A 15562-nucleotide genomic window follows, 5' to 3' on the forward strand; every position below is an offset into this window, starting at 1 on the left:
TCAAGAGACGGGAGATATACGGCGAAGAGACAGCGAACCATTAAGTGCAAGAGGGAGGAGTCCAGAGAGCGAGTTCAAGAGAGGCAGAGAGCCAAGAGAGTGAGAGAGTCCTGCGAGTTGCGAGACAGAGAGAGAGAACCCGTCACGCCAGACCCCCCCCCCCCCCCCCCCCCACCAGCAGCTTTGGCCCGACCAGCAGCTTTGACTCCACCAGGCAGCGTTGGCTCCACCAGGCAGCTTCGACCCGTTACCCCGCGGGAACCAGGATCGGTGGCATCGGTGGCCGTCGAGGTCCAGCCCGACGTCCCGTGCGGGATCAAGCTCCAGCCAGCTCCGTGCCTTCCTCTCCCTCCAGCCATCCACCTCCTGCCATTCCTGTCATCATCCCCCGTGTAAGTGTGCTCGTAGTCTGTCTTTGTGTGTCTTGTCCCTGGGTATAAGTAAGACTGCCATAGGTAAGCTAGCGTTGCACTGTCTCCTTGCTTCTTTCTGTCTTTTATTTTATTATCCTTCCTTCTTCCTTGATTTCTTTAATTGTGTAAATAGTAGTAATAAATAGTATTCGTATTCCCAACCTTTTGCCTTTGTTTTCTTCTTCTTCTTCTCATCCGTCGTCTTTGTCTTTTCCAAATTGAATACCTGTGGCACGATTTGGCCAACGTTCAGGAATCGGGTCTAGTCATTGTTAATAGTTCGTGCCGCGGTTGCTTAAAACCGCTCGGCAATTAACATCTGTCCGCGGTACGAACGGGGCTGTGCCACCGGCCTTTCCGGAGGTCGCTGTACAGCGTCAGGGACCACGTCGGTCAGTCATAAACGAGGGGACTAATCCCCCCTCGATAAGGGGAACAGAGGCCGACGTTGGGTTCCGTAACAATATATTTGTTAAAAAACACTTAAAAGGAAACCAAGTATTTATTACTCTCTGATCATTGTCAAAATAACTATTTATTTCTCTACTATTATGCTCAAATCCTTCACTTTACATCCATCACACTAAAATACACAAGTTGGTGTCTGTCTGTCTGTCCGACCGTAATACATTCCGTCGTTACTTAAACAATCTCAACCAAACTTGACACGAAGACTAAGGGTCACATGATGGAAGTTGTAGCGACTTCATTTCCCCCCCTCCCAAGGGGGTTTACTGCCTTGAGCGAAATCCATGTTAGGATGTATATTCGTGTTAAGATAGTTAGTCATGGCATTTTCCTGCTTCCGCCGACAAAGTCGACGGAGGCATTATGTTTTCAGGTTGTCCGTCCGTCCGTCCGTGATCGGTTTTTGTTACCGTGATAACTTGAGAACAGCTGAAGGGATCTTAGTCAAACTTGGCACAGGTATGTATAATGAGGTATAGATGAACTGATTAGATTTTGGGGTGATGGGGTCAAAGGTCATGTGAGGTAAAAATCCTGTTACCGCGATAACTTGTGAATCAGTGATGGGATTCTGACTAAAGTTGGTGCAATCATGTACGAGTATTATGATGCAAAGATGAACTGATTTGATTTTGGGGTCAAGAGGTCAAAGATCAGAGTCTGTAAAAGGTTTTCGTTTCCACGATAAGTTGAGAATGGCAGAAGAGAATCAAGTCAAACTTGGGCCAAGCATGTATAATGATGACGCAAAGATGAACTGATTACATTATGAGGTCAGATGTCCTGTTGGGTAAAAAATTCTGTTACCAAGCTAACTTGTGATCCACTGATGGGATTTTGCCCAAACCTGGTATAAGTATATATTATGATGAAAACATGAACTGATTGGATTTTGGCATCAAAGGTCAGAGGTCATGTCAGGTAAAAATGTGATGCTTGAAAACAGCTGAAGGGATTTAAAACAAACTTGATACAAGAACGTATAATGATGTGGGCAGAGTCACATCGATCAACGTTGCGACATCGAAAAGTGCCGTTCTAGATGTTTCTATGTTTAGTTTTGTACTCTTTAATTGCCCGAGTGTGTCTGATGATGCGTCGCAGGCAAGCCGAGTCCTTCTGTGCGGCTGTTTCTCGTGATGAGCGTTCATATTCGCACCAGTTGCTGCTTCGTGCTGCGAAGGTACTGGAGCGTGTCCAGCCTGACCCCACCCTCAATGCTTCTTTCTTGGAGCTTGTCCACAGGGTGCAGGTTCGTTATGTCCGCGCTTCACTTGCCTCCTTTACAATAACAATGGAATGCCAGCACCAAGCTTGAGAACCTCGTGAACGCTTCCTTTATTCGTTCCTATGCAGACGCTCGCCGAGCAGCAAGAAAAGGAGAGCGAGTGCTGGGCTGACTCTCCTGATGACTTCCTGGATCCTATCCTGAGCACCTTGATGCTGGATCCAGTCATCTTGCCTTCATCACGTGTATCCGTTGATCGTGCTACCATTGCACGGCATTTGCTCAGGTGTGAATCGAGGTGGAATCTGAGTTGTGGAGTTGAACAAGCAATTGGCTTTCAATACAGAGGCTATCGAAGAGTGATAATTTGTGTAAGGGATGTGCATCTTTTAAGTGATACAAAGGTATATCCCTGGAAAATATTATGGGGGAAAAGGGGATCAAAGTCATCCACCACCACCAGACACAAACGTCCATTTTAAAACCCTTTCTCCTCCACAGTGATCCCACTGACCCATTCAATCGCACGCCGCTTTCCATGGAGCAGGTGAAGCCCGACTCGGAGCTGAAGCAAAGGATTGCGAGCTGGCTCCATGACAAGAAGATGAAAAATAAATGAAAGAACGTTGCAGTATCTGGATCTGTCCTTCTGTGGCTCATTTTGTTTATTAGAAATACAAATCGCCAACAATTGATTCTCTTCCCCATCTATCAACAGGACCAGTTGGAGGTCAAGGTTACAGCTTTGATTGAGTGTTGATAAACAAATAAAACTTTCAACACCACCTCGTTATGTGATGGTGAAACTATCATTTCATGGCCATGTCTCCTGAATGTGATAACTGCATCCTAGTGCTAAAACAGGCCTCGTGAGGTATGTGTTTTTTTGTATACAATGTCGAGGCTCATGGAGGAGATAGAATATAGAACAGAACAAAATGAACAGTAGAAAGAGAGAAGGGAAACGCCATGAGCACGGCCGAGGGAGACGGACAAATGAGGGATGCAGGGGTAAGGATGAAGGCTCGGGGAGGACATCCAGGGTGGATACAGCCGCAAACGATCGGGAAGGAAAATTTTGAAACTTGGAAAGGGGTGGATTTAGGGAGGCCTTAACGAGGATAGAAGAGATCAAGGTTTTGAATTGGGGAAGATCTGAGATGGTGGTGAACAGCTGGCTTGAAGACATGGAGGGAATAATGAGATTGAAGAGGCTGCGGAAGTTGGTTTCACAGGCAGGAAAAAAGAGCAATGATCGAGTTGAGGTGAGCACTGACACTATTCTGGTGGTTTTACCAGGAGAGGGTTGATGAAGGAATGCGTGCATCCTGTAAGAATCTGGGGGGTGAGGGGGGGTACACGGTATAAAGCAAATGAACACAACTAGGAATTTCAGGAAAGAAGTTGGTTGATTGAAAGAGGTGGATTTGGGGTGTTTTAACGGGGGTAGAAAAGATCAAGGTTTTGGATGGGGGAAGATAAGAGATGGTGGTGAACAGCTGTTTTAAAGACCTGGAGGGATAAGTGGGATTGAAGAGAGTGAGGGAGTTTGTTCCAGAGGCGGGAGAAAAGAGGAATGAAAGAGTGAAGGTGAGCAGAGAGCCTTGATTTGGGAGGTGAGGGATGGGAGGGGGGAGGGGGTAGGAGGGGAAGGGGGTAGGAGGGGAAGGGGGTTGGAGGGGAGGGGGGTTGGAGGGGGAGGGGGGACCCGGCAGAAGTACCCGGCATTGCCGGGCGGGGGAGGGGGGGGGAGGGGAGAAAAGGGGGGGAAGGGAGAAGGGTGGGGGAGGGGAGGGGGAAAAGGGAGGGGGAGGGGGAAATGGAGGGGGAGGGGGAAAATGGAGGGGGAGGGGTAGGGGAGGGGGAAGGAGATGGCCAGTCAACAATGACGTTGCAGTTCTCATGATCGGAGAGCAGCACAACAATCGGACATAGTCCTGCATATTCGCAACAGCACGAAGCGGATTTTGGAGACTCACCGATCCTGTGACGTCCTCCAGTACCGGCGTTGCCGGGTGGGGGAAGGGAGACCCGTACATTCCCAACCCGTACATTCCCAACCCGTACATTCGCCCTCTCGACTCAAGCTCACTCGGACAAAAGCCTCGCACAAATTACACTGTGAAGGCCCAATGGTCATGTCTATGCCACAAATCACGGGCGCACTGAATTGAAAATATATAGAATGCTCATACTCCGTGAAAAGTGAAGCCGCCGTGTCGCCATCTTGGTCAGCACGACTCGGCCAACTTGCTTCGCGGATCTCGTTTTGTGCGGCAATAAACTGCTCCAATCGGTTACGGAAGGGTTGTGGAAAGACGTTTCACAGCTGTTTCAAAGACATTTAATTCATATCGCCCAAAATCGATACAAAACACGATCGCATAAAAGGTGAAAAAACGTGTGACCTGTGACGGGATGGAACATCACGTGATCGCTCTGAGCGAATCAGTCTGGCGACGGGAATGGAACATCACGTGATCGCTCTGAGCGAATCAGCGAGCTGCTCTGGAACCGGCTGAGATTAGCGGGTACTTCGCTGAAATGCGCTGAGGTAAATATGAGTAAAAAAGATGGATCTCGTGAAATATGGTCTCGGCCATGTTCGTCCAGGGCTCAATTGCTATGTCTATGCCAAATATCAAGTACGTGAGCCTCTCCGTTTAGGAGTCTATCGGTAACATTACACACACACACACACACACACACACACACACACACACACACAAACTGTGTTTTATAGATATAGAAGATGACACGTTCGCTCAGCTCCACCCTTCCGGATCCGGATATATATTTTTAAACAATCTTATTATAATAGAGCAAACGTATATGGTTATGTCTTTATGTTTGTCGCTATGTTTATATGTGACTAAAACGTCTTCTTTTTCTTCTTCAAATAAAATTACCACCCTCTTAATTAACCCTCTTAATTGCATTGAGACTGCTGAGACCCCTCAGATCTTTGATGGCCCTTTAATTCCCCCAAGACCCTTCAGACCCCTGAAGACCCAAAATACCCTGAAGACCCCCGAAAACCCAAAACACCCCGAAGACCCAAAACACCCCGAAAACCCAAAACACCCCGAAGACCCAAAACACCCCGAAGACCCAAAACACCCCGAAGACCCAAATACCAAGAAGAACCAAAAGCCCCTGAAGACCCAAAACACCCCGAAGACCCAAAGACCAAGAAGATCCAAAAGACCCTGAAGACCCAAAAGACCCTGAAGACCCAAAATGCCTCAAAGACCCAAAATACCCTTAAAGGCCCAGAGGATCCAAAAGACCCTGAATACCCAAATGGCCCTGAAGACCCAAAATACTATGAAGACATAAAAGACACCAAAATGGTCAAAGATGCCTACCCCTCTGAAACGACGTGTGGTGAGGCGCGCAGAGCGCGCCGAGTCACGCTAGTGCTAGAAATGGAGATGTTTGCTGTGATTATTGCTCCTGCTGAATGATTTTGGTTTTCGCTTACAATAAACCTTTGTTGATGAACTTCAAGGAGTGATACTGGATCCTGGGGACATTACAGGAGGGGAGCAAATGAATGCGCTACCACCTTCATTGTCCTCCTGTCAAGTTTGGTTGAGATTGGATAAGTAACGACCAAATGTATCGAGGTCAAAGATCCTCAGACAGGCACCAAATTGCGTATTTTAGTATAATTTGGTTACCAGAGCGACGGTGTGAAATGATTAAAAACATTACCACTTCCACACCATTTTGAGCAAAAAGTTCAAAAAAATTTCCCTCCCAATCTGAAGCTGGTACTCCTACCTGCAATTGGAACAGTCCAACACCGGTAACAGGTAACAACAATGCAAACAGTACAGTACATGTGCTATGTGTTACGGATCCGTCACTTCCGCCTTTGTTGTTATTATGTACTTGTTGGAATTTTAGTTTCAGGTAATATTGTTGTTAAGATTTTTGTGTTAAATGGAGATGACTTTAGTAAAAGGTAAAAATTAATGTTTGTGAAGGAAAAAGGAAAACGCAAAAAAGAGAAACCGGAAGAGAAGGGAGGAGACAGCCATGAGAGAGATACAGCCGTGAGTCGCATCGAGGCTGTGAGCGGACTTTGTTTTTTAATATTGGTCATGATTGAGTTGAGGCTTCCCGTGAAAGGGATTCCCCACGACATCGTCCTACATTGCGATTGCAATTAAACCTGCGTCTCAGGTTTTATTACCAAGCATGAGTTATTGTTGGTGGGAAAGCAAGAGCCTCCATTACAGGCCGATCTGCCATTTTCTCCTCGAAGAGGCCGACCACCTGGTGCATCGTGTTTGGTCATTGGGATTCCCATATCGACATCATAGTGTCGATTGCCGTTGGTTTCCATATCGGCTCAATTCCCATATCGACCTCTCACCTCGTAACTGCTCGTCCGCTGCCGTGCCGATACCTGTCTGTTCTCGTCGTTCTGCATGAATTCAACCTTCAACCAGCGTTGGGATTTGTGCACGGACTTTGGGGAATGTTACCTTCCACTCACGTTTGGCTTATCGTCAGTTTATTGCTTTGAGAGCATTGGGGAATGATGGTACCATCACATGTATTGTTCATTTGATGCGTGATCTTTTCATTGCACTTTCTTTAATCATGTTATTATTGTGTATGTGAGAGTTCTTAATACAATTACTTGTTTTGTTCTCCAATTGCATTGGTGTCGTTTTACCATGGTTTATTAGAACACTCAAAATAACAAATCTTTCTGCAGCGTTCTCTCGAGAGACTCTGAGGGGCACTGTAACTGGAGTTTGGCAAGGTAACACGTAACATAAGTCTCTGGGGAAATTGTGTACAGTGCATCGCCAAACTGTGCACAATGCATCACCAAATTATGTACAGTGTGTCGTGATTTATAGTTTTACATCATGCATCATTTTGGACATGAACAGACGGTGGAGGCAGAATCGATTCACAACCAAGCTTGTTCCTCACATACTAACGCACTCCTAGCAAACGTTTGCTTAGTCAGGCATGGTTAAGGAACCAGGAACCAGGTTTCTTTGGTTTCCCTTGGGACTGTGAGCAGAACGCTGATTCACCACCCGTTCGATGTTCACAACAACAAACTTTTCTCTTTCCTGGGGTTATTGTTTTTCTTCCGCCATTTTAGATCATTTGCACAGGTGGAAAATTCATTTTGTTTTAACCACCGCTGTGATCACCCCAAAACATTGGGTATTTTCGTCTCCTGAAAATCAACATTTCATGACGGGTTTGCCCACCGGGACTTTGGACCAGCTTATGGGGACCATTGGCTGCATCTTGGTGGAACATCCACCTTTACTCCCTGTGGCGGTTATCACACTTTGTCTTTAATCTTCAGATGTCCCGAGACTTGTCTTGGTTTCATAATGCGTGTCTTTAATTCACGTAAAAACTGAAAAAGAAAAATAGCCATTCAGTACATGCCGTTAATCATGGCGGCATAACGAACTTGCTATATATGATAGTCAGGTTCACCATGTTAACAAATATAATTTCGTTCAAAATTTTGGGAGATGAGCAAACCTGTACATTTTTGGAATCATCAGAGCATGGAGAATCCGAAAATCAATGTTGGCATTTGCACAGACACAGATTTTGGATTTTCAAAATGGCCGCCATAAAATACATATTTTGCGCTATCTCGGCTTCTAGTCAACCTAGAAACTGAATTAAATATGCTAATCCTATGTTTTCTGGGTCAAGGAATCCAATAAAGGCCTCGATATAGTGCTCAGGATTACAGAAAAGCAACAAACAAAGGTAATTGAAAACCAGTGTCTTTATATTTGTGATATAACTATTACATAATACATGATATTGCAAGTCCTTTGAAGTTATAGGTATGGGTTTATAAAGCAAGAAAGCAGCCTTGCTAGTATCAGATTGAACTATAAGTCCTATACACAGGATCTACTAGGTCTATAACGTTCAGGAATATACTTTTACAGATCTTCATCACTGTCCTGAGTGTCATTTTCGCAAAGGTGTCTACGCAAATGCCAACATGCTTTGAATACGTATTCCAAAAATGTACAGTTTTGCTAATCTCCAAAAAATTTGAACGAAAAAACATAGTGAACCTGACTATGATTTACACAAAACCTACTACGATACATTTTGCATCCCCATAATACAATAATTTGCTTAAAGTTACTTCAAGAGGTTCAACAATAAATTGAGATTCAGCTTACCTCTATCCAAGGGTCTGGTATTAAAGAGAAAACATCAAAAATGGAGCAGATCAATTCTTTCGTTCGTCGCGGACAAAACGGTATGGCAGGAAGAAGGCGGAAGTGGCAGAATGCTAATACAGCGCCCAGCCACCACAGGAAGTCATAATAATAATATTTGCTTAAACAACAGTTACACTCCCGTTTCACCACGTTCGTCGAACGTAACGGAGACACGGTAGAAGCCAGGAAGCATCGAACACCGTATGACCACACGTGTGTACAAATTCACACACACACTTCATTTATACATTGATGACCCCTACATGGTATGGTGCTTTATATTGTTGCGGATCTCAGCGCCGGCCTTTCCCCTTACCAAGGGGGGGTTAGTCCCCTTGTCTTTTACTAGCCGACGGGACCCGGGACCTATGACGTCCTTCCCGGACAGCGTTAGGTAGGGTTTTAGGACTAGGGATTCGCTATTACCTAAGTACTAACGCTGGCCGGAAACGAGGAAATAAGCCCCGCCAGAATCACGGGTGTTAGTGGAAACGCCGAGCGGTAGCGACCCGTGACCCGAGCCGTTAGCAATGACTAACCCGATCCGAGCGGTTCTTAATCGTGCCATGCTTACCCAATGATGGAAATGACTGAAACGGTCGAATTTGGGAAGAAAGGAATAGCAGAATTTATTTACACTTTGTACAGGAAGAAGAAGAAGAACACACAGTGCAGCCTTATACAGTCTTAACTTATCCCTGGACAAACGGGCGCGTCACACTCTCAGACACACTCACACGGGGTTGCAGACGAACAGGTCGATGGTCCAGGGATGGCATCCAGGCAGCTCGTTCTCCGGTCCCCAACTCGCACCGCGAAGCAGATGAAACGGACGGCAGCGGCCAGGAACTCTCCTCGTGTCGTTTGCGCGTGCGGGACTATCACAGGGCAACGGTAGGCTGGCTTTGGCGGTTACACTCGCGGCTCAGCCGCGTACGTAATAATCGAACAGTTCGAACGCGCTTCTTAATGCGTTTCTCACTTAATGCCTCGAAACTCATGCGCACGCCGGTCCTCCCAGTGCTGTTACCACGCGAGTGCTCCGGATCAGTTCTCCCAATGGCTTCTCGCTTGGTTCGCACGTGGCTCCCATCCTCATTAAGTCCTCGCTGGCAAGCTCTCTCCAATAAGTCTTCACGAATCCTGGACAGTCCTTTCAAGGGCTTTGTGCAAAGGCTTATATAGCCTTGCTCAGCGAACCTTCCAGCACTTGCTAGATGCGCCCTTACCATGCCCTCTCAAGCCATGCCCACCGAGCTCTGGTTGGTTGTTGCCCTTACCGTCACTGCCTTTGACGTGCTGCTTGACACGGCCACACCTCGACCTCGCGCTCCTCCCCCTTTTCAGGCCTATCTCGTGGCCACCCGACTAGTTTGAGCGAGCAAAAGGCAGCTAACGCTGCTGGCGGCCAAAGCATAACAAATGAGGTGGATTAGCCGAATGGGGCGCGGGATCGAGTTTGCCCATAGATAGCATTGGTGGAATTGAAGGGCGGCTGCAAAATGAAAGGACCTAAACTTATTATTTCTTTACACAATGCAGATGTTTACGAGTGAAATGGCCTACTCTTACACATACCATGACAAAACTAATTCTAATGGGCCTACGTGTTGCTTCTGGACTAACTATGGGGGCAAACCTTTAACCTTTAATGATGTTATATGTACACTCTCAAAACCACAACAATATCAAGAGTTTCTACACATTTGGACTGGTATTTATTTTGGATTACCAATCAGCATGTCTGATCCCAAGGTACACGTTCCTGCGGATGATATGTCTACAGAGGTCACATCATCACATCACCTCTCCAGTCAAGGCCGTTGGACTGAAACTCCCTCCATTTTGGCCCATTCACCCAACCTTATGGTTCCCTCAGGAGGAATCGCAGTACCTGACTTGAAAGATCACAACACAGGATACGAAATTTGCTTAAATTGTTGTCTCCCTGCAACCAGAGATTGCTCAAGAGGTCAGATATTTTCTTGTAAACGCGCCGAGGACAGACAGATATGACAAGCTCAAGGCGGAGCTCATATGGAGTACTCCGCATCCGAGCAGAAACGTTTACACCAGCTGTGCATCTCAGAAGAGCTGAGAGACAGGAAACCGTCACAGTTTCTTAGGAGGATGAGGCAGCTTTTGGGTGACGCCAAGCTGGAAGATAACATTTTGAAGCGTTTACCCAACAACGCTCAACTCATCTTGGCCTCTATCAGGGAAGTTGTGAACATCGAACAGCTCGCTGAAATCGCTGACAGGATTGTGGAAGTGGCAGCACCAACATTTTTTGAGACAGTTTGAGAGAATTATTGGGCCTGGTAGACTTTTACCACCATTTCATTCCTTACTGCGCTGGCATGCTTCCACCCCTCACTGATGTGATCAGGGATAAGAAGGGGAAGAACCAGCCTGTCACCCTCGGTGAGCGGGAGCTTTCAGCCCTTGACAAGGTGAAAGTTAAATTAGCTGAGGCTGCCCTCCTTGTCCATCCCAAGTCAGACGCTCTGTTATGCCTCATGACCAACACATCAGACGTGGTTGTTATTGGTGTACTGCAACAGTTGGCCGACAGAGAATGGCAGCCACTCTCATTCTTCTCAAAGCAACTGCAGCTGGCTGAGACTTGCTACAGTTTTGGTCGGGAGTTATTAGCCATGTACCTCAGCGTCAAGCACTTCAGACGGGTCAGACTAAACACCACCCGGAGACACGTTTTTAGCAAATGAGCACTTTTTTTTAGCAGTCGGAACTGCTGTCGAGTTCAATTCCACTGTTTAATTTTTGAAAATCGGTTCAGAATAAGACGAAGAGTTTAGAGAGAGTATCGCATTGAGCGAAAATTAAATAAAGGCACGAACACCGTCCGGAGACGACCCGAGGAATTGTATAAATTGTATTTTTCGGCTCAATGCGATTCACTCCATAAACTTATTCCGAACCGATTTTCAAAGTTTGTGTAATTCTCCAAATTGTGTACATTGTATCTCCAAGTTTCGTACAGAGTTTCACCAAATTGTGTACAGTGCGTAACTGCGTATCCAAATTGTGTACAGCATCTCCAAACTGTGTACAGTGCCTCTCCAACCTGTGCAGTGCATCTCCAAACTGTGTACAGTGCATCTCCAACCTGTGTGCAGTGCATCTCCAACCTGTGTGCAGTGCATCTCCAACCTGTGTGCAGTGCATCTCCAACCTGTGTGCAGTGCATCTCCAACCTGTGTGCAGTGCATCTCAACCTCTGTGCAGTGCATCTCCAACCTGTGTACAGCGCATCACCCGATTGTGTACAGTGCATCGCCAAATTGTGTACAGCATCTCCAAATTGTGTACAGTTCATCTCCAAATTGTGTACAGCATCTCCAAACTGTGTGCAGTGCATCTCCAACCTGTGCAGTGCATCTCCAACCTGTGCAGTGCATCTCCAACCTGTGCAGTGCATCTCCAACCTGTGTGCAGTGCATCTCCAACCTGTGCAGTGCATCTCCAACCTGTGTGCAGTGCATCTCCAACCTGTGCAGTGCATCTCCAACCTGTGCAGTGCATCTCCAACCTGTGTGCAGTGCCTCTCCAACCTGTGCGCAGTGCCTCTCCAACCTGTGCAGTGCATCTCCAACCTGTGTGCAGTGCATCTCCAACCTGTGTACAGTGCATCTCCAACCTGTGCAGTGCATCTCCAACCTGTGCAGTGCATCTCCAACCTGTGTACAGTGCATCTCCAACCTGTGCACAGCGCATCACCCGATTGTGTACAGCATCTCCAAACTGTGTGCAGTGCATCTCCAACCTGTGCAGTGCATCTCCAACCTGTGTACAGTGCATCTCCAACCTGTGCACAGCGCATCACCCGATTGTGTACAGTGCATCGCCAAATTGTGTACAGCATCTCCAAATTGTGTACAGCATCTCCAAATTGTGTACAGTGCATCATCAAATTGTGTACAGTGCATCTCCGAATCGTGTACGGTGCATCTCCAACCCGTGTACAGTGCATCTGCGGATTGTGTGCAGTGCATCTCTAGATTGTGTACAGTGCATCTCCAGGTTGTGTACAGTACATCTCCAAATTGTGTACAGCATCTCCGAATTGTGTACAGTGCATCTCCAAATTGTGTACAGTGAATCTCCAAATTTTGTACAGTGAATCTCCATAACCAGGTCGTTTACGAGTCATTCGGCGCATGGCGCCCCACCGTCGTGCTGTGCAAGCGGCAAGCTCGGAGAGGGTCGCGCTGCACGATTCATCGGGCGAACCTCGAAACCGATGCCGTGCGGAGGACCGCGCCGGAGGCCGCCCTCAGAAGGGGCCACCGGCTCGAAAGAGTCACCGCTGTCCCGGCCGAAGCCCCACGCGCAACAGTATCGCCGTGCCCAAGGAGGGATTCTGACTATGGGGCTCGGCCTTCAAAGAATCTCCAAATCTCCGAAGCCCCATACAGTGAATCTCCAAATTGTGTACAGCATCTCCAAATTGTGTACAGTGCATCTCCAAAGTGTGTATAGTGCATCACCAAACAGTGTGCAGCACATCTCCAAATTGTGTACAGCATCTCCAAATTGTCTACAGTGCTTCTTCAAATTGTGAACAGCTCATCACCAAATTGTGTACAGTGCATCACCAAACTGTACAGCGCAACTCCAAATTGTGTACAGCATATCCAAATTGTGTACAGTGTATCTCCAAATTGTGTACAGCATCAACAGATTGTGTGCAGTGCAGCACCCGATTGTGTACAGTGCAGCTCCAAATTGTGTACAGCTACTCCAAGTTGTGTACAGTGCATCTCCAAATTGTGTACAGCATCAACAGATTGTGTGCAGTGCAGCACCCGATTGTGTACAGTGCAGCTCCAAATTGTGTACAGCTACTCCAAATTGTGTGCACCATCTCCAAATTGTGTACAGTGCATCTCCAAATTGTGAACAGCTCATCACCAAATTGTGTACAGTGCGTCTCCAAATTGTGTACAGTGCATCTCCAAATTGTGTATGCCATATCCAAATTGCATACAGTGTATCACCAAAGTGTGCACAGTGCATCTCCGAACTGTACAAAGCATCACCAGATTGTGTACAGTGCATCACCAAATTGTGTACAATGCATCTCCAAATTGTTTACAGTGCATCTCCAAATTGTGAACAGCTCATCACCAACTTGTGTACAGTGCATCTCCAAATTGTGTACAGTGCATCTCCAGACTGTACAAAGCATCACCAGATTGTGTACAGTGTATCGCCAAACTGTGCACAGTGCATCTCCAAACTGTACAAAGCATCGCCAGATTGTGTACAGTGCATCTCCAAACTGTACAAAACATAACCAGATTGTGTGTGGTGTATTGCCAAACTGTACAACGCATCACCAAATTGTGTACAGTGCATCTCCAAACTGTACAGCGCATCACCAAATTGTGTACAGCATATCCAAATTGTGTAAAGTGCATCTCCAAAGTGTGTATAGTAAATGACCAAACAATGTGCAGCACATCTCCAAATTGTGTACAGCATCTCCAAATTGTGTACAGCATCTCCAAGTTGTGTACAGCATCTCCAAATTGTGTACAGTGCATCTCCAAATTGTGTACAGCATCTCCAAATTGTGTACAGTGCATCTCCAAATTGTGTACAGTGCATCGCCAAATTGTGTACAGTGCATCTCCGAGCTGTTCGCCGCATCTCAAAATTGTGTACAGCATTTCCAAATTGTGTACAGTGCATCGCCAAAGTGTGCACAGTGCATCTCCAAACTGTATGAAGCATCACCAGATTGTGTACAGTGCATCACCATACTTGCACAATGCATCACCAAATTGTGTACAGTGCATCTCCAAACTGTACAGCACATCACCAAAATGTGTAGACCATATCCAAATTATGTACAGTGCATCTCCAAAATGTGTATAGTGTATCACCAAACAGTGTGCAGCACATCTCCAAATTGTGTACAGCATCTCCAAATTGTGTACAGCATCTCCAAATTGTGTACAGCATCTCCAAATTGTGTACAGTGCATCACCAAATTGTGTGCAGCATCTCCAAATTGTGTGCAGCATCTCCAAATTGTGTACAGTGAATCTCCAAATTGTGTACAGCATCTCCAAACTGTGTACAGTGCATCACCAAATTGTGTACAGTGCTTCTTCAAATTGTGAACAGCTCATCACCAAATTGTGTACAGTGCATCACCAAACTGTACAGCGCAACTCCAAATTGTGTACAGCATATCCAAATTGTGTACAGTGTATCACAAAAGTGTGCACAGTGCCTCTCCAAACTGTACAAAGCAGCACAAGATTTTGTACAGTGTATCACCAAACTGTGTACAGTGCATCTCCAAATGGTGTACAGTGTATTCTCGAAGTGTGCGCAGTGCATCTCCGAACTGTACAAAGCATCACCGTATTGTGTACAGTGCATCGCCAAACTGTACAACAAAACAGCGAATTGTGTGCAGTGCATCACCAACTTGTGTACAAACCAAATCATTTAATTATCAACATGTTTCATTTGGAAGCACATTATATGATTCCGCTCTCGTAAATTGTGAGCGAAACTTTACACATGTTTATTCCAGAGTCGATATCCGAATCCTAATGGTGTGGTGCTGCGCACACACGACTTGATTGCCAGAGAGGTAGGCCACAACGCGTTGATACAACAATGCAGGACCGGGTAGTGGTCAGAGAGGTAGGCCACAACGCGTTGTCTTTATTCAGAGCTCGCACTTCAGCACTGGGCGGGATCGAGCTTAGAGCCCGCATATATGTCCCGAGGCCACGCCTTGCCCCAGGGCGTGGCCGAACGGTCGAAAGGCGGGGCATGCATTTTAGTTCCCCGCCTGGACACTCGCGCCACCCACTGGTGCATGGAATTATTGCCCCTTGTGCCCGCCACACGTGCCCCCGCAGAATTCCCGCGCACCTGAAGGGTGAGCTTGCGGGGAAGCTGGATGACCCGGCCAAAACGCCCCCTGGCGATGTGTGCAGGGCTGGGGGGTAGCAGGACGGCGGGGCTGGGGGTTGCCGGGGGTCTGACCGCCGGGGGGCGGCCTCGACGTGGAGGCAGAGCTGCTTGCGGGGGGTGGTCCAGATCGAGGTGGGCCGGCTTGAGGCGGTCCACAGATACGATCCGGGGCACCGCCGATGTTCGCCCGAATTTTCCCGGGGAAAATTCGCCCGGTACCCGCAGTGGTTGCCCGAAGACCAGCTCCG

General features: G+C 47.0%; 2 protein-coding genes across 14 annotated transcripts in view; both read left to right on the forward strand.

Annotated features, from left to right (window-relative positions):
* UBE4A (ubiquitination factor E4A) overlaps window positions 1-2921 on the forward strand; it is a 104912-nt gene extending 101991 nt beyond the window's left edge. For all 13 annotated transcript variants that reach the window (XM_078768528.1, XM_068136338.2, XM_078768527.1 and 10 more), the window contains 3 exons: window positions 1986-2133; window positions 2238-2395; window positions 2611-2921. In XM_078768528.1, coding sequence (XP_078624654.1) covers window positions 1986-2133; window positions 2238-2395; window positions 2611-2728 — 424 coding nt within the window. In that variant the 3' untranslated portion in view covers window positions 2729-2921. The remainder of the gene's footprint in view (window positions 1-1985; window positions 2134-2237; window positions 2396-2610) is intronic.
* Window positions 2922-10941: 8020 nt separating this feature from the next.
* LOC137439996 (sodium channel regulatory subunit beta-2) overlaps window positions 10942-15562 on the forward strand; it is a 32654-nt gene continuing 28033 nt past the window's right edge. Inside the window, exon 1 of the mRNA XM_068136336.2 lies at window positions 10942-11038. The gene's annotated coding sequence lies outside the window, so the exon portion shown is untranslated. The remainder of the gene's footprint in view (window positions 11039-15562) is intronic.

Source organism: Myxine glutinosa, chromosome 14 (assembly GCF_964187855.1).
Source record: "Myxine glutinosa chromosome 14, kmMyxGlut1.1, whole genome shotgun sequence".
Lineage (NCBI taxonomy): Eukaryota > Metazoa > Chordata > Myxini > Myxiniformes > Myxinidae > Myxine > Myxine glutinosa.